The 23,115-nt window shown below is 42.8% G+C and overlaps 1 protein-coding gene across 1 annotated transcript; it reads left to right on the top strand.

Moving 5' to 3' along the window:
- Positions 1-1,095: 1,095 nt before the first annotated feature.
- LOC306702313 (ATP-binding cassette sub-family C member 5) lies at positions 1,096-22,813 on the top strand (the record flags this gene model as incomplete). The annotated part of the gene is made up of 28 exons (XM_079167897.1): positions 1,096-1,274; positions 1,740-1,895; positions 5,463-5,610; positions 6,481-6,714; positions 7,057-7,230; positions 7,964-8,111; positions 9,156-9,304; positions 9,528-9,635; positions 10,270-10,620; positions 10,727-10,798; positions 10,957-11,081; positions 11,182-11,254; positions 11,409-11,612; positions 11,705-11,830; positions 12,149-12,263; positions 12,346-12,530; positions 12,935-13,081; positions 14,008-14,137; positions 15,108-15,261; positions 17,238-17,366; positions 17,553-17,739; positions 18,298-18,387; positions 18,830-19,022; positions 19,133-19,292; positions 20,060-20,138; positions 20,247-20,360; positions 20,758-20,922; positions 21,710-22,813. The coding sequence occupies 28 exons, from the start codon at positions 1,096-1,098 to the stop codon at positions 21,800-21,802; spliced, it is 4,188 nt and encodes a 1,395-aa protein (XP_079024023.1). The 3' UTR covers positions 21,803-22,813.
- Between the last annotated feature and the right edge of the window lie 302 nt (positions 22,814-23,115).

The raw sequence follows: 23,115 nt of genomic DNA, 5'->3' as shown, positions 1-23,115 counted from the left end.
CGGTGTTTGGTTCCTTGTCGCCCCTTTTTACAGAGACAGCGACTGTGTGTGTTTGCAGTGTATTCCTCAGCAGAACTTGTTTATTGTATCAGTTTCTATTATGTGACTCTGGTTGTGCCCCTATACCGGGCTATCTCTATTTAATCTCGCCATTGACCACATTCTCCGGGCAGTCAATCTGCACCCCACACACAGAGTCTGGCAGACCTTGTCACGGGGCTTATGCCACAGAAGGGATCAGTGACGGTGTGTACGGACACACTGGCAGCTCAGATGTCTGCTCCCGAGCTCCCGGGGCCTGCAGGCAGCTCGTCTTTAAATAGATAAGCACTTTAGTTGTATGCCAATGAGGGCCTCTGACCTCTGGGCAAGGTGATTTCTCAAGTCTATCTGCGTCTCAGAGGGTGATTCAGCAAAACACTGCTGCTGTCTAATACTGTAGCTCTCGGGGTTAAAGAAAGACGCTTCAGACAGATTACTGTGTTTCATTCTTCCCTTTCCCCCACTGAGAGTTGAGCTAAAATGTCAAGTGTTTTTCTCAAAGAGAAAGATCCTGAAGCATCTCAGAAAATAACAAACTTCTTCTGTAAATCAAACCATTCCAGCAGATTGTTGCAGCCATAACTGCTTCATGTATAGCGATGAATCTGCAATGATAGTTTAATTCATTTTTTCATTTAAAAACTGACAAAAATCAATTGGTTTGTTTGTTTTATATACATGCGTATATATATATATAGTAGTGCAATTAATATCTTCGGGTTTTGGACAGATAAAAAACGAGTTAAAAACATCACGTGAGCCTTTTGGAAATGCTTCTACAATTTAAAGCCCAAATTAATAACTGAATCATCAAGAGGATAATTGGGCGATTAATCAATAATGAAAATAATTGTGAGTTGCGGTCCTAGTTTGCAATGTTTACGTCTGATCAGATTAAAGTATAAGCTAATAACACTCATAATAAAACCAGAGAATTAGGAGTTAGAGGTTTTAACAGGTACCAGTGGGTGAATACCTCTAATTGTATATTTGCGGGCTCAATTATATTTGTGATTACTGTAGTTTTGCTGTTCTCTCCCCAGAAGGTCCGCCATGTTCTCTGATGCCCTGGAAGCAGCCGGGCGGGTGGAGGGCCTGCCTCTGTCCTCGCCGCAGCATCTACAAGAGATAGCGGAAGAGGAAGCGGAGGCATCAATAGAGAGGGGGCCAAAGAGACGAGGCCGCTACCGCCAAAGCCTGCAGCTTCTAAAGCCCTTCAGAATAACACACAAGTAAACAAAACTGTATTGAAGCTCGTGTGGCGACAGAGGCAGACATTGAGAGATACGGATGGTTTCAGGCTGGCACACTGACTGACGAACACCCATTTAAAGACACACTAAAAGTTCACATTTGTGTTTTCTGCTTGACGTGCTGACTGTTGGGGAGTAGCAGGAGGCCATGATAAGGGACGGGAATTTATCCCCCAGCGACAGACAGCATGTCTGAACATATGCCGACTGATAAACTGCCCCTGAATTTTTCTTTTTTCGCTGCTCTCTCAGATTTCTGTGAAGAGCGTGCAAATTACTGTTCAAACACTGGAGGCGTGATTCACCTTTCATTGACTCCGGCGTTCAAAGGCGCCTCTTCTTTCTCGGAGGCCTATGCGGGCCTGCTCCCCCCCAACATAGCACCTCAGTGTATGCCTGCACTTTTAGACATCTCACCCATCTTCGTCTTCTCCTCTGTTCCAGGCACCAGCACCCAGTCGATAACGCCGGCTTCTTCTCATTTATGACCCTGCACTGGCTCTCCCCGCTGGCACTGAAGGCCTACAAGGCGTCCAGCTTGTCTGTAGATGATGTGTGGGGACTATCTTGCCATGAAGCCTCTGAGATCAACTGCCAAAGGTGAGGTAACTGCTGAGGTTTGCCTGACGAATGTGACCATGCTCTATTTGATGCTGGAACACAGTATACGGGAGGAGACAGGAACAGGGTTGGACTGAAGGTGAGGTTATTTGTGAGTTGAGTTGTCCCACTTCCATTAAACGTCTATGGCACAGCAAGGGAACACACAAAAAACCCGCTTCATGCTTCTTTTATATTTTCGTTCACCCTGGTTGCGGTCAAAGCAGCTCCAAGAACGGACCTCTTCTCCTCTGATTGACAGCTTCTCTGAGCCAATCATTGCAAAGCGGACTGTGAGACGTTACACAATCTTGGATGAGCGCGGCTTGGCACTCGGGCGTTATGATTTAAGAGGGATGTTTGATTTTAGAAAGCATTGTGTTTGTACTTCTATGAAGAGTACGTGAATTTCAATTTGTACGGTAATTTCGTGGATTGGATTATTGAACACAAGGAAACACAAGATCTGCAAAAAACTTTTTTAAAGAGGTATAAGGATGAGGAAGGGTTTAATAATCATTTTATTTGTTATTTTAGTTTTTACTTATTTGTTAGATGGTCAAAACAAATAAAGAAAACAAGTTCAGAATGCATTATTAAAAACACATTAATGATCCACACCATATTAGTAGTGACATATTCCTTCTTTCCTGTTAACATTTTAGTTTACTTCTAGTCAGTCCCATGAGCAGTGTACTGCTGACGTAAATACTCACTAGCACACCAACATGGCAAGCAAAAATAATCTTTTTTTTTTAACGATTTTAAAGATTTATGCCCGGTGGACGTGAGGCGAAGAGCCCCGGACAGTCTGGTGAGGGCGAAAAGAACTGACAGCCAGAAAAGCGTTGAGTTATTTTTGGACTTTTCATGTGAATTTATTTTAATTAAAAGTATGGAATATTGCCAGCCTTACTCTTTACATACATATAGTTCAAAAAAGCAGACTGTATCTTCATTATATGCTCAGTCACCCAAAAATCAACTCACACTCATGTGCTGGAATGCTTCTGTGTTTTCAGTTCGTTTGTGTGAAACTTGATTGAACTCATCTTTTGACAATAGGTACCTCTACAAGACAGGGTCTTTAGGATGAGCTAATACTATAAGAAAATCCCTTTACTAATTAGCAAATATTCAAATTACTGAGTAATATGTAGTGAACATGGGACTTCTTGGGCTGCTGGGCAGCCGCCTGCTGTGCCTGTTTGGTGATTAATCCGTGGTGGAAACGTATTGCTGCGCATTCAAAGTAGTGGAAGATGTTCTGTGCCTGCTAGTTTTCTGTTAAGTTTTAAACCAAAATCGAAATGGTCCTACAATCCCGTAAATTCAGTGGGAATGTTTTGTAATGTAAACACACATTATGACACAAAGAACGATCCATTCAAGGTCAAAAATGATGTTTCAAGTTCATGTTTTTTGTTTCAAGCACCCAGTGGAGCTTGTTTTTCCAGGGCATGTTCAGGTAAACTGATCTACATCACACAGTGCTTCGCTCTGGCAATAGGACTGTTTTTCTTTTTTGAACAAATACTGAGAAACCTGTGCTTGCCCTGCTTTACACGTTATGTTCAAAGTTTGTTTGTTGCCTGTGCAGTGAGACTTAATTGATGAACAGCCAGCCTTTCTTAACCGATGCAGGAACATTGTGCTGGGATGGGTGGCTGCTGAGAATAGCAGGGATTAGAGATTATAGTGAGAGTTAGTGCTTGGCTTTGGCGGTTATGTCATGGACTCCTCTACCTGCGGTGAACTGTCACATTCATTAGCTGCCTGTTATTGACTGGAGCCAGGCTGAGACAAAAGCCACTGTTTGCCTGTCAAACACAGCCTGAGAACAGCCTTGTGGTAGTGCACTAATTCTATGAATGAACAACAAAGACTCACAATAATGGTATTAGTGTCCTTTTAGTGTTTACTGCTCACTGAAAAGCAAACCAATGCTTTTTCCAATGCTCTTGTGCTGTCGAGTCACGGCGCCATGACTTCGCACTATAGAGGTCGGTGACTATTTGAGGAAGTTCACTTTTCTGTCTGGTGACAACTGCGTGGGTGGTAAATGACTAGTTCTGTCAAAAGGCTCTGGCTCGCGGGCCGGAGGTTTAGTGCTGCTGCTGCTGCTTTGTGTGTGCTAAAGAGCACATAAAAGCATAAAAGGGAGGCGGTGAAAAGGAGCACAAAGCTATCACATTGGCACGGGCGGCCGATGGTGTGCATGCAGCGCTGCAGAGGAGACGGGAGGCCTTTTATTTGGTGTTTACATAGCAAGAACAGTTATGCAACCCAGATGCAAAGCAGAGATGATGGCGAGTGTGGAGGCGGGGGTGGGGGGGGGGGGGGACGGCACCCTGGGAGAGTTGACACTTGTTGGTGCTCAGTGAGGTGCGAACCTTGAATGCAATGTCCCTGCCAGCACACTCTGTCCAAACATCAGCTTCTCTTGCCATCTGGCAGACTGAGATGATGGCTGTTAGGAGCATTTCAGCCATGTTTAAAAGCAAATCATTCCTCCTTTGGATCCCACACTGTTGCCCCGGTGCTGTCGTTTCCATTTATGGGCGTGACCACGCACTCACTTAAGGATATGCTATTGAATTTTGACATTTTTAAATCTGTAAATGTCGTTAATTATGAAAACTATAAATACACTTGACTTTGGATGTATGGTGTAATACTATTTACCGTTATCTGGGTACATATGTCCTATTTTGCTGCTCTTTCAGGACACTGTTCACTGTTCGTTGCTTTATCCATCGATGGGATTTAGCAACAGGAAACGTGTTCCTCACTTAGAGCTCTCATTACCGGTGACTCAAGCTGTGCTCTGTGCAGCTATTGGGCTGCAATTAGTAGTAAACTCTTAGATTCAGCGCCATTTGACTTGAAGTAGTAATTATTAGGCTGCTGAGAGTCTAGTTGGTTTAATGTTCTGTCTTTCTCTGATACGTTTTTAATAAAGTCATTAGGTAAATTACTCTCTGCAGCTGCTCTGCTGCTGCTTTTTAGAGTCATAAGCTATGATGCATTTGGCCAACAAGATATTTTAGCCTCTTCAAGGGGCATTATATAGCAATAACAGTACATTAGCACATCTTTGGTTACATGTTTGGAGGTGCCTTCCACTCTAATTATGTGTTGCCTCATTCATGGTTGTATATTGGAGGTCACCTTTACATTTTTATCAGCCTAGCTGCCTTCATCTTTCTTTTGTGATTTCCAACTGCCATGATTGCCTGCCAGACTCTTTATATTCCCCAGTGTGCTTTTGGGCAGTCTGATAAATTGGAAGGGAAGCTCTTCAGTTTTTAATCAACTTCATTAAGGAAAAAATAACAACGTATTAAGTATTCTTTTCACTTTTGATCATTTTTGGCCTTCAAGTATTCCAACTTTTACACTCAGTTAATTAATTCTATAAACAGCACTTGGCAAAGCACGCATGAGCGAGAGTGGAGAATTTATTTTGACTAATTGTTGAGACTCAATAACAGTGTCATGGTGTTTGGTTGAGCTGTGGGTTCAAATAGCTTGTCATCATTCTGTGCTGCTGGTTTCTGGTTGCAGGCTGGAAGCTTTGTGGCGCGATGAGCTGAAAAGACGAGGGCGAGAGGGGGCCTCCCTCACAAGAGTCTTCTGGAGGTTCTGCCAAACCCGCATGCTGGTGGCCGTCTTCTCCCTCCTCCTCACAATGGTGGCGGGCTTCGTTGGGCCCGTGAGTACTGTTCAAATCCTCCTTACCCTTTTTGTATTCCGCTGATTCAGCTAATACGCATTTCAACATGGTCGCTGGCTCGGAGTCCCAAGTCCGGGTGTATTTTCTGAAAATCGCTTTATCCTGTTTCACGCTGCTGTGGAAATTGAAATGAAAACATACTGAGAGATTACAAAGCCTTAGATAGTGAACCCCATATTAATGCCATAGATTAGCTGGTTTGTACCCAGTCACGCTGTGATGCAACACTCTTGGCTTCAGAGCTCCCTCTGAAAAATGCCCATCGATGAGCATCAGACAGCTACGAAAACCCCACCTCCACATACCTGGAGCAGATGCAAATCTAAGCAGAGCCTTCAGATATGGAATTGTATCACCTTAGACTAAAGGGTCTGTATGTTTGAAATTCCCAGTTACTGATTTTAATGAGTCTGCCTCGTTGTTCCTCGGGCTCTAAGCTATTTGTCACGTTATGTGTACACTAGTGCCCGCAACTAATAGCATTAACTGGATTTAGTTCTCACATTCCTGTGTGATTTCTTTAGTACACTCGCTGACAAAGCTGTGTTGTAAATATTCTTTCTGCAGTTGATCAATTTACGATCTTATTTGACGTATTTGGCTCATCACACAGTGTTGTTGGACATTCCATCAGGCCTTCAACTTGTCAATGCTTGATATGATCTTTTCTCTTCTCGTGTTTATGTTTCTTCTTGTTCCCTGCACTCCTTATCTCTATCTGTGGCATTTCCTTAATCGTACCCTCTCCTTTTTTCTATCTCCTTGCTCTTCTTCCTCCTTTTTCTCCTGTCCCACAACAATGTGTTGTTTCCATCTACTCCTTTCCCCTCTCTCCCTGTTCGTCCCCAGGCTCTCCTGGTCCGAGCTCTGCTGGAGTATTCCCAGAGCTCAGTGAGCTGCGTGCCTTACGGCCTGTCTCTGGTAGCCGGGATCTTCCTCATGGAATTGATGCGCTCCTGGTCTCTGGCGCTCATGTGGGCCGTCAACTACCGCACCGCAGCCCGCCTCCGGGGGGCAGCTCTTACGTTTGCGTTCCACAAGATCCTCCGCCTTCGCAGTACTAAAGAAATCGGTCCAGGCGAGGTAGGTGATATAATCCTAGAGGGGACTCATCTCCAAATTAACTAAATCACCCCACGCTGCAGGGCACTACATGCAGATGATTGAGATGGATTTAATTTCTGCTCTTACACCGTTTCTGCTTAGATCTCGACAAATCCCACAGCCGGAGGGAGGGGAGGCTGTTTAAGATTAGTCATTATACAGCTTAAGAGGAATCATTGTCCAACAAGTAAACCTGGGAATGATAACTGTATTTGTAAAATTGATTTTATAGTCTTAGCTTTGAGGTTTCACTGTGTATTGTTTGAAAATATTTGGTTCGTTGTAGATTTGTAATTTGTACATTCCTGTCTCTCTACCTAGTTAATCAACATCTGCACCAGTGACGGCCAGCGGCTGTATGAAGCAGTGTCTCTGGGCTGCCTGCTGGCCGGGGGGCCCCTGGTGGGAATACTGGGTCTGTCCTACACTGCATACTTCCTGGGCCCCACTGCTCTGCTGGGGTCAGCAATTTTCATCCTCTTCTACCCAACCATGGTACGACTTCAGCCTTAACATCTGTAAGAGTGAGACAAATGACGTTTTGAGCCTGTTGTTGTGCAAAGCTGTTGTTACAAAGAAACAAAATACAGCAGACTTTAAGTGCAGGGACATAAATTAGAATAGATTAATAACAACACAGATAACCGTCAGTGTTGTTAATACAGTGTAAATTGCTGTCAACGAGAGAATCATTTTCATTTCATTTCAGACTTTTATGCAATTTATAACGGTAATGATCACACTCATTATAGCAGGGATAAGCAATTTAATTACAACCATTTCTAAAAGTTTTACGGAAAATTAGGATCATACATATTACAGCTGCTACAAGCAATTTCATTATAGAAAAGTTTCACCAAAAGTTAATGGCTTCATTGCTGACTCATTATTTTCAGAGCGAGAAGTTTAAACAATGTGGTTAGTAAAAGACATAAGTAAAACCTTTACGTTAATTCAGGCTGTTGAAGAGTACAACCAGCACTTTTTTAAAAGCATCATAACTCTCCGGCTATCAATCTCCTGTCAACTTTTAGCTGTTATTTTCAAATTACACTCAGTCTAAGTCGGAGCCTGACAGCCGGAGACCCTGGTATTGATGTGAAAGGCATTTATCACTCTGGTCCCCCGGACAGGCCTGCAGCACAGCTAATGTGATTGTGTCTGCTTTCATTTCCTCCCCTGCCACTTATTTCTCCTGTCATCATTTCCTCTGCTGCCGTCTGGACAGATGCTCGCATCGAGACTGACGGCGTATTTCCGCAAGAAGTGTGTGGTGGTGACTGACCGGCGCGTGAGGCTGATGAACGAGATCTTGGGCTGCATAAAGTTCATCAAGATGTATTGTTGGGAAGATGCCTTTGCACAGAATATTCACAGTGAGTGGCTGTCATGTTTCCCAAACGAGCTGCTCATTTCATGTTTGTGCTCTGGAGATGCAAACTTCATGCAATTAAGAGCTTTATTGGGCTTTTTATTCCCAACTCACCCAGATAACAGGGTCACCTCATTTGAACACCTGTCACCGTGACAAATTTGTAACTAAATGGTCAGTTTATCACCTGGAATTAGACTCATCCTCTTAGTGAACTTGAAAGATAACCCTGACCCTAAATCCATTTTCATTAGCTTGTGCCGTTTAAGTCTTTCCCTCGGCCATCTTCTATAATCAGGGCCAATTTGAATCCCTTGGCTTCAAGGTTAATTTGCAAGGTGTTTGGGGCCTTATGATACCTTGAATGGCTGTAAAGGCTCCTCTACTTACCATGAATTAGCCATGGCCTTTTCTCATGAGGCCCTTGCTGTAGGTTGTGGATAAGGATCATTTTCCACTTTTAATCATGCTTCAAATTAGCCAGGTGGGGCTCGTTTTCGCTGCTGTCCTTTGATTACCTATTATAATGATAATTAATTGCCATTCAACTTAATGGCCAATGAGTCCTACGAGTTACAGTGTCATTCCCTTCAATTGCTATTGTTGTTAAATTGATGATCACATTGTTTTGGCCCCGGGGCGCGTGATTTTTGCTTTGTAATCCGCGCAGAAACACACATAACATCCAAAGCGAATCCCGGGGAGAATAAGGAGGGAGTTCTCATATTTCACACACCGTACTGCTGGGTCTGAATTAAAGATACACAAGCTTTTTTGTTCCAGTGCTTGCACCCACTGAACCGGGTGAACAATGCAGCAAGCAGTGTGCATTTGAGAGATACATACATGTCGGGAAGGGGGGCAGGATTTTGCCATTTAGACTTGTACGGTTATCAAGGTTCAGCAGGTTTTGAAGCCCCTTTCAGACCATGTTTGGATGTGGGGCCCTCATCCTCCCTCTTGTATCTATTTCTGCCCACTTGCTGTGCTCTTTTTGGCGGTCTTTGCCTTTTTAATTCTCTCTCTCTCTCTCTTATCTCCTCAACAGAGGTGCGATCAGAAGAGAGGGGCATACTGGAGAGTGCTGGGGTTGTCCAGAGCCTCACAGTGGGTGTGGCTCCCATTGTTGTGGTGATAGCCAGTGTGTGCACTTTCACCGTACATATGGCTTTGGGCCAAGAACTTACTGCAGCTCAGGTATTTAGATATGGGAACCATTATGTATTTCCATCTGTCTTCACTGTAAACATATGTTTGCATCTCATTTTTGGCTATCAAAGAAACAACAAAAGACTATTTACATTTAATGTATATTGAGTCTCTAGCTGCAATGAGCCTTTATAGAATTTAAAGTCAGGTGTAGCCCCAGGTAAACGTTTTTGCGAATAACTGTCTCCATCTCTACACATCCCACCCTCAGGCTTTCACTGTGGTGGCAGTTTTCAACTCCATGACCTTTTCCCTGAAAGTCACACCATTGGCTGTGAGGTCACTGTCGGAGGGTGCTGTCGCAGTCAAAAGATTTCAGGTGAGAAATACAGACAACTCTGTCAACCCCTTCCTTTCAAGGAGCCACTTAAATTGCTTTTATCCAACACAACACTGGTGTGTACAGTATGCTATTTACCACCCCCAGTTTGTGTTTTGACTGTTGATACACGATGGCAATGGGCGAGCGGGTTTTACCATTGTCAGAGCCGATCAAAACGTGCTCCTGTTGACGCTAAAACACACCCACCCACATACTGGTATTTTCTGACATACTGTATTCCAAACACATGCTAAAAGTCGCATGTTAGTGAGGGATGGTTTCACATAGCCAACCTGCGTTAAGTAAGCAAGCGTTTCTGCCAAGGATGCACCAAATGGTTCGAGGTATTCTGTGTTTTTGCTATAATGCAGTGCATAGTAAAGTAATGAGATACTCAAGGACAGGACGGACTATACCTTAAGCATCCAAGTTTACACAATCTTTTGCTTTAACTCAGGCAAAGACAGAAACCTTGAGCTTGTTTACTTTAATTTATTTTAGTCATGTACCAAAGAAAATATAGCAGTCAATTGTCCTTTTGTAAGCACAGATTTTAGAAACGCTGCCACCACATTGTGTGAGTCCAAAATGAAATGTTGCATAAAGTAACCCATTGTGTCTGTCTCCACAGAGGCTCTTTATGATGGATGACAGAGAGGTTGTTTTGATCAAAATGGAGGATCCTAGCAATGCAGTGGAATTTCGGGACGCTACACTGGCTTGGGAAAAGGCGCGTTCTCCGGCTGCAAAACCTAACCCACCTCCCAAGAAGCGACGAGGGATGACGCGCGTGCTGCGCAGGGAGAAGCTCAGCCTGTACATTTCCACAGAGGACGACAAAAAAAACAAGGAAGGTCCCAACGCACTAAGTCTCCTGACAAATATGGAGCAGGAGAGTCCACAAAGCACCATCTCCTCCACTCAAAGCATGCGACCTCCACTGCACAAGACCCTGCACCGCATTGACCAACGCATTAAAAGGGTAACAACACAAACATAAACAATACGTGGATTGAGGACATTTTTATTTAAAGAGTTGGTTGCTTCATGTAATTCCCACAACGCCACTGTTTTTTATCCCTTCCTAGGGTTCACTGGTTGGAATTTGTGGAGGTGTCGGCAGCGGAAAGAGCTCCTTTCTGTCTGCTCTACTGGGACAGGTGAGATTGTTCAGTTCAGTTTCCTCTTCAGGCGGCACAAACACAGAAGAATAGTCTTTTTGAACCTTTTATTCACACCCAATGCCGCGCAACAACCTTGAAAAGGAATGTTTCAAGTGTTTTTTTTCTGCTTCCAACCCGCTGGTTTTCTGTTGCAGATGACCCTGTTAGAGGGTAATGTGGCTGTCAGTGGTGGCTTCGCTTACGTGGCACAACAAGCCTGGATCCTCAATGAGTCACTGAAGGAGAATATTCTGTTTGGAAACGAGTATGACCAAGACAAGTAAGATCAAGTACTGTATAAGGATGTTATAAAAAAGAAATGCAACAAAGGTTGGGATTCATCCTTAATTTAACATCTTTTCTCGTTCTTTTCTCATCAGATATAATGCTGTCCTGGATGCCTGCTGCCTTCTCCCAGATCTTGCAGAGCTCCCATATGGGGATATGACTGAGGTATTTGTAGAAATCTGCTTGTCAGTAATATGATTCTCTTAATTAAAATGCTTCTTTACTCCTGTGTGCAGCAGTTTTAGTTTATGTAACCACAACTAGAGCAGCGTTTTTATGGAGCTTTGTTTTTTTTCTTTTTTTAACTTTTTCTTTCTAGATTGGAGAGAGAGGTGCCAACCTGAGTGGAGGGCAGCGTCAGAGAGTGAGCCTGGCGCGAGCCCTCTACAGTGAGCGGCCCATACTTCTGCTGGATGACCCTCTCAGTGCGGTTGATGCTTGTGTTGGCTCCCACGTCTTCCACAAAGCGATCAGGGGTGCCGCCAAAGGCAGGACGGTGCTCTTTGTAACCCACCAGCTGCAGGTAAGGGACTGTCTGTGAAGCGTACAAAATAACTTGTGTAGATATAGCTGATTAAAGTTTAACCTCTGTCTCTTATCTTTTTTATTTTCTAGTATCTGTCTGACTGTGACAAAGTAATTCTGATGAAGGACGGGCAGATTGCCGAGCACGGCACCCATGCTCAGCTAATGGGTAAAGAGCGTGACTATGCCAGCCTATTCAACAGCACACAACAGGAGGTAAGGCCAGGGCCAAACAAGGCACCAGGCCAGCTCTTTTGAGTACGGCATCTTTGCCCCCACTGCACAAAAACATTGAACATCACATGCTGAATAATTCATCAGCCCAGAAAGGCTGGCCCAATTGCTGGAAATGTTAATGCATACCTGGCCTTTCATTATTTATGCGTGCATTGATTTTCTGGTGAGCTGCTAAAGACTCTGTCACCGATATCTCTGTTAAAATGACTTGCAGTGTGTTGCTGTTACATCTGCTGTGATTTGTGGCAGTGGCACGTTTCAACGCTCACTTTCTTTCCTCACCTGTGTGTCTCTTAGAATCTGGTGAAAGAGAATTTAAAAAACAAACGGCAGAGGGCAGATGCAGAAAAGGCCGACGGTGCTGTTGATGTGGTTGCCATGGTCGGACCAAAGGTGGAGAGCACGAAAGGAGGTGAGAGACCCTGACACTTTTTCCTGCTAAATGCGTAGTTTCCTTGAGAACTTTTCACACGTAATATCATTTTTCTATTCAGAACGACTGATGAAAGCCGAGGAGAAGGGCTCCGGTGCAGTCGCCTGGTCTGTGTATGGAGCCTACATCAAAGCAGCAGGAGGTCGTATAGTCTTCATCGTCAACATCTTCCTCTTCCTCTCCACCACAGGCAGCATAGCCTTCAGTAACTGGTGGCTGAGCTACTGGATCAGGCAGGGCAGCGGGGTGAGTTTGGAGACGACCCTGCTTTACTACAATGGAGGCCTCTATTTAGTGTGTAGCTGGCTCCCAAAAGAAAAAGAACTACTGTGCGTCAGTGAGTTGTGGCAGCTGACTGAGCATTAATCTGAATGTGCATGATTAAAAAAGTAACGGAACCGCGGTAAACTTAATTAAAAACAAGCACTAGCAGGGAGGAAACAGATGTGCAGCAAAGCAGGCGGTAGCTGCTATTGAGGAATGTGCTTAGAATAGTAAACATCATTGAGCTGACTAGTTTTCATTTTTTATGTTGTATTCCAAAGTGTGTGCTTTTCTCAGTTTCATTAGAGCCCAAATTCCCGCATGGGGAGAAATTGGATTTTTTTTTTTTCTTACTCTTGGTAATTTGTTGCTCCATCTGCCCTCAGAACACATCATTAATCTTAGTGAATGAAACGATGGCGAGCAACAGCATGAGACTCAACCCTCACATTCAGTACTATTCAACTGTTTACGTCGTCTCCATGGCAGCTGCTTTACTGCTGAAGACTTTCAGAGGGCTGGTATTCGTGAAGGTAAGCTTCCTGAGAGACTTCCCTCTTTCCGTCACATGCTTTATCCACTCAACCCCTGATGAACTTTAAAACGCTAGTGGTGTTTGAAAGGCATGTGAAGTGTTGATGTATTAGTGGTGTACAGTTACGCAGTGCTGCCTAATTGTCTTTATTGTCATTTGTTCATGCTCTCGTGGTTCCAGTGCTATAATTGAAAATGCCTGTAGGCCAAATCCATTTATCTGTCCACTGCCGTGTCTCACGGTTTTGCAGCGACTGCATGTGTGTGTGTGTTTGTGTGTGTGCGTGTCTGTGAGTGCAAGAGAGACAAAGAGGCGGAGAGAAAGGATGTGTGTGCGTGCATGTCAGTTGCCCTTCAGGCGTGTCCTCTTTTTCAAGCTAACCCATCCTGACACTGCATTGCAGAGGTTAGGTCCCCACGTTAATGTGTGCCACTTGAAATTGCTAATTTTTCAAAGATGGCTAATCTTTTTTTACCCCTAGCTGTGATGAGATCTTCGGGAGTGTTGAATATTCCATTAATATAATTAATTTGTTCTCTGCTGCCGCATGTTATTTCTGTCCTATTGGTGAAATGTCTCTTGCTCATTGGGTCATGACCTTTATGTCAGCCTCCCAGAAACTCATTATAAATGAAGTTTTGACATCTTGCCTTGTGCGAGGGGGGGGGGGAAACAAACTAGCCACCACTGTGCACATGCTTAGCATATGGTGAAGTAGCGTTTATAACTCTGCAGCCAACATGTAAGTGCCCCTGTATTCATCCATCGTGTGTTATTGTGTTTGAGGCTGAGCCCGCTGACAGACGATTTTCCTTCCAACAGTCTGTTTATCCAAGCCTTGATTCTTTCCTTATGTTTCCTTAAGTTGTTTGTTTCCATGTGTCAGGTCTCATGTTCAAACACGGCTGTTGTTTGTGTTGACAGTGCACGGTGAAGGCTGCCTCTGTGCTCCACGACAAGCTGTTCGCCCGGCTCCTCCTCGGCCCCATGCACTTCTTTGATACAACACCTCTGGGTCGTATCCTGACCCGCTTTTCCAGAGATATGGATGAGGGTGAGACTGGATTTGTCTTGACATTTCCCCAAGAGAGCTCTCAGTCAGTGAAGTCACCCTGGTTGACAAGGTGTACTGCCAAGACACGGTGGTTTCACATGGAGTACTTTGCTTAAGGGAGTGGCTTTCTGTTATCTACTTCACTGGTGTCTTTGCTCTTTGGTTGCTGTGGCCATTTGATGCTGTTAAAAATCTTTTGGATACAGATAATTTTTTACAGGGAAGATGGATACGTACTGGCTGCAACATGTTACAGTAATATATGTATGGATATGTTAAACTATAATATGTTTTCTTATTAGAAGATTTACCAGTGGACAAACCTTTCTAATGATGCCAAAAGACTCAATTTTGTTTTTTACACACCTCGTCAATGTGGTCTTTCCAGGTTATTTTTTCATCTACTAATACATCTAAAATGTTAACAGTAGTGAATGATAGAATATCATTGGCTTCTCTGATCAAGGAGCCAACGGTTGGCTTCTGATATGACAATGTTGGTATTTATCCAAGCAAAATCCTTTACATAGATAAGAAATAGAAGCGGCCCAAGAATAAATCCTTGCGGCACTCCGCAAAATAGATTAATCCTGTTAGAAAAACAACCGTTTCTAGATACATACTGATCTCTCTTATTAAGGTAGTCACTAAACCAATTGATAAGAACTTCCTCCAAACTATAGTGGTGAATTTTATGAAAACTGTGTCAAAAGTTCTTCAGTGATTTTGTTGAAATTCATATTAGTGTTTGTACAGGATGTTGTTATCATCCAGGTGTGTTAACACTATTGCAAGCAAGGTAAACTACGAAATTGGCTAGTAATTATTAAAAAGGCTAGGATCCTCTTCTTTCTTTTTTTAAAGAAAAAACAAACTCTAGAGCACTTAGGGGGGTTTTCTTCACATATAGAGATGGATAGATCCAGCCCCACACAGCGCGTCTGATATGTGATATGTCTCCTCTCCACAGTTGATGTGCGTCTCACCATGCAAGCTGAGATGCTGCTGCAGAACCTGACCCTGGTGCTGTTTTGCTTGGGAATGGTGGGCATTGTCTTCCCCTGGTTCCTGATCTCCATCTTGCCACTGGGAGCCTTCCTCTTCATTGTCAACCGTGTCTCCAGGTCAGACTCTCATTACTCCTGTTGTGGATGTGATTCGTTTTTTACTGTTGTTTGTATTGTGCCAACAACAACATACATGGCAGCACAACCCATATTAATTATGAATTAGGTGATGCAAATGTATTATAATAAGTATCTGTTCTTGGAGGGCACTGAGGGTAAATAACTGTGAAGGAGTTGCTAGGAGTGATAATCTTTGTCTGCAAGTGTGTGGAGTGTTATCGGTCATTGATTAGACTTTTCACAGCTTCTGCTTCCCTGGATGATCTGATGACTCTGCTTTAGTCAGAATTTATAGTTTCAGCAATAAAGGTGAATCCACTGAGGGGAACAACAGCCCGCGGGTATCTTGGGAAATAACCACAGTATGTTGTTATTTCCTGTATTTCAGGGTTCAAGAAGAACATGACTCAGTGTTATTGTTGTGCTGGTGTAAATTCAGAAAGTACCAAAACAAAAGGCTGTATGTGTTGTTATTATACATATACAATCAGTACATTTGATTTGTAGCTTTACATCAAATTAAGTCATGACAAATGACACATGATCATTTTGATTTGAAAACATATGTGTCTGGTGAAGCTGAATTTTGGGAGGAAACCTGCTCTCAATAACGTCCCCTCACCTTCTGCTGATAGGAACCACTTGATATCTCGTCCCTGCATAACAGGAATTATTGACTCAGATCTGATGCCAGTTTTATTATCTATTGAGGGATCCATTTAATTGTAAAATATCTTCATTTATCTTTGAAGAGACACTTTATTTGTAGCCTATTAATCACACAAGAACCAAGAGGAAGAGATGATCCCCAGCTGTTACTTAAAGCTAGTCACCACCCTTGGCGACGCTTTAAAAGAATGAAATACTGTATAAGTCCCGACATCCCAGGATATGTGTAGATGTTAAACCAAACTGTATCTCCCATTGAAATGACCCACTTCTAAATCAGCCTTTATTGAATTCTGAAATGAAGCTGCCCAGGGCATAAACATGTTTGTCTGGATCGCAGCCTTGAAGCAAAGAGGTGTCGAGATGTTTCCCGCTCTCTTATGGGCTTTTATGAGAAAACCAAATGATTCATGGGAGACTAGTAATTCACATGCACCATCCATTCTATCGTGGCGTCTAAAAGTAGAAAGACACCCCACCTTTGTCAATAAGCCTCTCTCACTCACACTACCCCGTCAACGGCGGGTCTGGTGTCTCTCTGGCTGCTGATTGTGTGGCCGACTGTGCGCGCCGGTGCTCATAATATTGCACATGCATCAGATAGTGGGAAACGACCTGAGCTCTGTTAGGAGAGCGGGCGCTGTGTCGTGGACCGTATCCCTCTCTGTCCACCGTGTCATTATTACCTGTCTGCCACACAACTGCATCATTAGAGCTCATGCATTCTCCTTTCCTTCATTCTTTAGCGATGCTCCAGCATTCAGGTGTAATGTCTGTGCTCTGTTCAGTATCTTACTAAATAAGTATATATAAGTCTGATCAAATACTGTCCATCTTAAAACCAGACCAAATTACCTTCACTAAGGTTTGGACTTCACATTTCATTCTGGAGTACATACTGTTGCTTATAGTGAAGTGTTCCTCATGAGGTTTTCCAATTTTGTGCAATTTATTTCAAAGATTTTCTCCTCACATGCTGGAGCCTATTTGCACACAATTCCCTTCCACTTTCATTCAAATGAGGCAAACTTGAGTGGAGGCTTTCCAATTCTGCAGTGCTGCAAATTCACCTCATTAAGATTTAGGGTTATAAATTAAAAAATTAATGTAATGCATTTCTAGTGTTAGTTTATATCTGGCTGTAATAAGAATGGATATTTTAAGACACTACAAAAAACACTAGATGTAGAAATGATATTAATCTTTAATCATTTCTAACAGCATATTTACAAAATATTGATATTATTAAATGAATTCCTACAGTAGTAGGTTAAACATATAAGCTTATCTTTTTCTATTCCCAGGGTTCTGATTCGTGAGCTGAAGCGCCTGGAGAACATCAGCCAATCACCATTCACCTCTCACATCACCAGCAGTCTTCAGGGACTTTCCACAATCCACGCCTATGGAAGAGGGCACGACTTCCTCCAAAGGTCAGTATGATGGTGCCTTTCAGGGATGGAGATCATTAAACTTTAATAGAATCTTATCTCTCGTTGCAGTTTTTCAGTTTACTCTTCAGTTAGTAAATATACCAAACCTCATACCAGCAAGCATGGCAGGATGGAGTTCTTTTTGATTTAGCTGTGGTTGAAATGGTTTTATCTCTCTTTTTCCAGATATCAGGAATTACTGGACACCAACCAGGCCTCCAACTACCTCTTCAGCTGCGCTATGCGTTGGCTGGCTGTCCGCCTGGACCTCATCAGCATCTCTCTCATCACTGGTGTAGCACTTTTTATTGTCTTCATGCACAATCAGATACCTCCAGCCTACGCAGGCCTCGCCTTATCGTATGCAGTGCAGGTTCGTAAACAAACACATGTAGTATACCAGATACTGGTAGCTCTAGTAGTCTTAAAAGGCTGAAAAGAGGGTCGTTTCAAGCTCTAGATGGGATTGAACATATGGCAGAGTAAAGCCTCTTCTGGTTCTCACAGCTACGATAAAGATACATTTTATAGTTTTATAGCATTTAGCTAAACAGTAGTTTAGATTAACAGTAGTTGAGCATTCAAACGTGGCGTTAAAGGACCATGTTCAGCCTCCTTTTTGGAGGGGGATGCATCAGAGTACTGGATTCATGTGTATTTCAACAGCCTGTTGAGAAATGTTTTTTCTGTGTCAAACTGTTCAATATTTGTCTTTCTAATTACTTTTTTAAAATGCTCAGTGATTCAGTGCATGTTATAATCCCAGAGAATTGTGAAGGAGCCATATCAGCAAATCTGTTGATTTGGCTGTAAATCTGTTGACTTCATTCATTGAAGCGGAGCAGCACATGTAAGTGAGTGTTTCATATAATTGGTTTGACAGTGTGAACCATTAACCTTCCACCTCTCCCTGCTTTTCTCTCACCTCCAGTTAACCGGCTTGTTTCAGTTTACCGTGCGACTTCTCACCGAGACTGAAGCTCGGTTTACATCAGTGGAGAGGATCGATCATTATATTAAGGTAAGAGCATTGATTTGCACAGTGAGGAAGGTGGATTATGTGGCACATTGTACATGGTCACATAGACTGGGACGCTGTGTAGAATCGCACCATCAAACGCAGACCAGCCCAGAATAACAAAGCGGTTGATTTAGGGCAGTTGGCATGTCCAGACGTGTGTGTTTTGTGTGCAAGTTTATTGTGTATGTGTGATAAACACAGCAGGAAGCAGATAGAAACCTAGTGGGAGGTCTTAACACACTCCAGAGCACATGACAGGGCTTGTTTCACACAACAGCCATCAAACTGCAAAGATACGAGTATCAACTCAACTTTTTCTTTTCCCTCCCGGGTTCAAAGAAAAGCTCATAGAGAGAAAACCACTGCACATCAGTTCAGGAGCTTGCACCTCCACAGAGATTTAGAGATTAATACCAGATACCATCTCCGCTCCTTATCTCAGTGTCTAGAGAGTGAAGCACCCCGACAAAGTGCTGAGGCAGATGCTCCTGCTGCCTCCTGGCCTCAGCAGGGAAACATCACCTTCCAGGATGTGGAGATGCGTTATCGTGATGATCTGCCGCTCGTGCTCAAGAATCTGTCCTTCACCATCCTGCCTGAAGAGACCATTGGCATTGTGGGCCGAACAGGATCAGGTGACCCTTTCTGGTCCCAATTCAGCAGCATTTTCTGCCTGTTTCTACATATCTTTTTCAATGTGCACACACATTTCTTCATGCAGTATCTCTTCTGTACGCGTTTGCAGGAAAGTCCTCTCTGGGTGTAGCTCTGTTCAGACTTGTGGAGCTGACTGGAGGCTCGATTGTCATTGACGGAATCGATATTTCACGGATTGGTCTCGATGACCTGCGAAGCAAGCTAGCCATCATTCCTCAAGAGCCGGTGCTCTTCATCGGGACAGTCAGGTAATGCGAATGATAATTATTTGTATTAACAAGGTTTGTAACTTACGCATTGTTCCGGGTTTACAAGATGTAAAACGCAGAGCAAGAGGGAATGAATGAATAAAAACGTAGCCCCTCAACAGTTTATGTGCTCTTAAACAACTGCTCTAATGGAAAATCCCTCAGTTTCTAGTGGTGCAACTATGTGGTCAAATAAGTGCTTACATATATATAACACTTCCTTCCCATATAGTTGGATGCTTCCTGCTGCAAAACGTAGTGTGCCTTCAGTCAAGCTGCCTGTTTAAAGCTCCAATATATGTATTTTACATCCAAACTGAGGAGATTATTTTGCCCATCTATGCTCCTCTTAACATATCCAATCCATATCCCACTATTTGCCTTGAAATGGTTTTCTAAAGGTGTTTGAGTTATACTAGATACTATTTGCTGTGTGTGGGCTCAGCAGTGATGTGGGACTATTATTATATAGACTCTGTCTATTAGTGTGAATGCAAAGCCACCAGAGGGGCATTTTAACAGAAACAAAATTGGTGCTAGGCTGTAAGAAATGAAAGAACATAAACGCTCAATTTGACAGGTAAGACTGTTTCAAAAGCAAAACATCAGCATTACTTTTACAAAAACTAGCAGTGAGTTGCTTTATTGATGTCAACTTCCTCAGCCTCAGGTATCGACAGTATACTGTACTGTACCTCTTGTCTTAATGTGAAATTGTCATCATGTGTAACCCAGTTAAAGATCACAATTATGTCTTTTTCCAATAGGACAAATTTAGACCCATGGGATCAATACTCTGATTGCCAGATATGGGAAGCTCTTGAGAAGACGCATGTTAAAGAGATGGTAAGCGACAAGATGGTTCAGATGATACCAAATAGTGCGTTACTTGAATAGAAAAAAGCCCCTAACATTCTTCCTCATACCTCTGTACACCACTCTGGCCTTCCTCAGATCAGCCAGCTGCCTCATTCGCTGCACTCAGATGTAACCGAGAACGGAGAGAACTTCTCGGTGGGAGAACGGCAGCTACTCTGTGTGGCCAGAGCTCTGCTGCGCAACAGCAAGGTGCTGATTGTATGATACAGCTCGTTCACATTTAAATGTGGAACGTTGTTTTACATGGATGATGATAGCAGCTCAAGTAAGAGATTCTCCTCGGTTTCATGACAGGAGAAGACAACCTCCCCGAATCATAGAATTGTTGGTGCGCGTGTCTCTGCATGGGATAACACTGCCACCTAGTGGTATGCATCAGAGCTGCATCACATAAACATGAGTAGTATTCAGTATGATAGTGTGATGTTTTTTCTAATTTAGTATGAATAATGATACCCGTATGTATGTACTACAGCAAACACAGGCACCGAGACCATGTCTTTGTCTGGATGTTGTAATCTCCTGTTTTGTGGAGTCTGTCATGCCTTCTTTTTTTCCATAGCCGTTTTTTTGTTTTGTTTTCTAGATTCTTATCTTGGACGAGGCCACGGCAGCCATCGACGCCGAGATGGATCGTCTCATCCAGGAGACCATTCGCTGTGCGTTTGGCAGCTGCACCACGCTCATCATTGCCCATCGTCTCAACACGGTGATGAGCTGCAGCAGGGTCATGGTCCTGGACAACGGACAGGTGTGTATAAAGGCAACACGTCTGATTGCATGATTGCACCGTACAGCCCCCCTTGGTTGAAACTCATTCCCAAGTTGAAGCACCCCTGATTTGCTGTGTGAATTGCTCTCTTTGAGGTGATAGATTGGATCAGGCAGTGCACATTTTACTGAGGGGGTGTTGAGTTCGAGCTGACATTTGATGCAAGCCGTAAACATGACATGCACACAAATGATTACCAGCAGTGGGAGGCCAGAGAAAAGGCAGTTTGTACACAGATGTTAATAAAGTCGATTTATTTTGTTATTATTAGACAGCCCTTAATTGTCTAATACTTGTTACAGATTGCATTAAGCAGCACATATTCAGCTTTGATGTTTGTCAGGTTAGTTTGTTATAGTGTTATAGTGTGTTATAACCATGGAGCCCTCACAATTTAGCTTTCAATTCAAACTTTTAATTTATGTTTTTGTCATCTCTGATCGTGTCTGTCTGCACTTATTAGATAGCCAATATAGCAGAAAGAAAGTCTTGTAGTTTGAGCCGCGTCAACATTTGAGTGTTGAGTACCTTTTCAGTGATCGATCAAAGTGTAACAAAGCTGCTCTGAGGTCAATATTTTCCTGACATTAAAATTCTTCACATATGCTGCCTGTGAGGAATAACTTGGGTTGCAATATTCTTCGAGAAAATCATACGCCTTGATTTTTGTTCTCTCGACACGAGCTCATGGAATGAGCAATCGAACCTCCGAATTTAGATTGTACATGCGGGTGCTGATGCTGTTTTATCCTTTTCATTTTCATAGATTTTGGAGTTTGACAGTCCCGCTGCCTTGCTGGCAGATGAAAACTCAAGATTCAGAGCCATGATAGAAGCATCAGAAAACCAAAGCAGATAAAAAAACCCACCGGAGCTGAACTTTGGATGCGAGCGGAGAGGCCACAAAATATTCAGTGGAATACCTGAAATGCACAAAAATCACGCTTAGCTCAGTCCTGCCAGGGTGTGAGAGAGATGTGTTACATAAAATACATTTGCTCTACATTGTCTGTTTATTTCAAAACCAAAGACACAGGGACCACATTTCTGAAGGACTAATCACATCTCACTATGCAAACAATAACGTTAGATATTTCCTGGAGGGTAAATAATGAGCTGCAAGGGAAACTCTGATCTGAACACTTTTTAATATATGTGGTCACCTGGAAGGACATGTGGTGACTTTTTCTCCTTTTCCTCTGGAGGTCAGCTGATCAGTGAGACTCCGAATTAGTTTTTCTCATTTTATTTCCATTATTAAGTCTTCGCAGTGTAGGAAATCACTGCAGAGAACGTATTAGTTAGCATTGATTAATCGATACAGAATATCTGTAAAAATTCACCTATTAATCATTCTTATAGGGCACTGTCTAAAACGTGCTAAAATGTTTTCACTGTTTCCTTTTTATGCATCTAGTTCAATGTTTTAATGCAGTCATTTTAGTAAATTATTGTAGAAGCAAAATGTGCCTAGAGCTGTCAACACTTTCAGGTCATATAATGGAGTCAGCCATGTAAGCATGCTTTTTTAGAACTGCATGCAAGTACTGTGTTTGGGAATGAGCGGAAGTTTCCTCCAAATCCAAATGCTGGAGTTTAAAATTTGCACATTTTACACTGATGGTATTTTGTTTTACAAGCACGGTAACTCTGGTGTTGAACAAAGTGCGTTATGCATTTGCACTTAAGGTTGTAACCCCCGGTACAGTCTGTGTGATGTGCAACAAAGCTGAATCAACATATGTTTCCTCAAATGTTTTCACAAAGATGGGGATTGTAAACTTCTGCCTTATATTCAAGTTTGTGCTGAACAATCATGAAGAGTGCAATATTTTCCATTGCATTGATTTATTTTCAAGATTGCCTTTGTACCCATAAGATTGTAATCTTTTTGTAAATGTTTGATATTTCTTGATTCTCAATTAAAATATTTTTATATATGCTAATGTCCAGTTGTCTAAGTTATTTTACATGTGAAAGGGGAACTCCACTGATTTGACGCATCTGAGTCTGTTCAGGTCATGGAAAGTACTGCATATGTGTAATACAGTAGTGGTATAAAGCCTTTTGTGCCTCAAGGCACTTAAATTGGTGCGCACACACACACACACCTGTTCCACAGCACTGCCATCAGCCCATTTTTGGCACTGTGTGGAAACTGGTCAGCTGTTG

The sequence above is a fragment of the Pholis gunnellus genome (assembly GCF_910591455.1).
Source record: "Pholis gunnellus genome assembly, chromosome: 10".
NCBI lineage: Eukaryota > Metazoa > Chordata > Actinopteri > Perciformes > Pholidae > Pholis > Pholis gunnellus.
The sequence above is the reverse complement of the archived record's forward strand: the minus strand, read 5'-3'. Positions and strand labels throughout refer to the sequence as shown.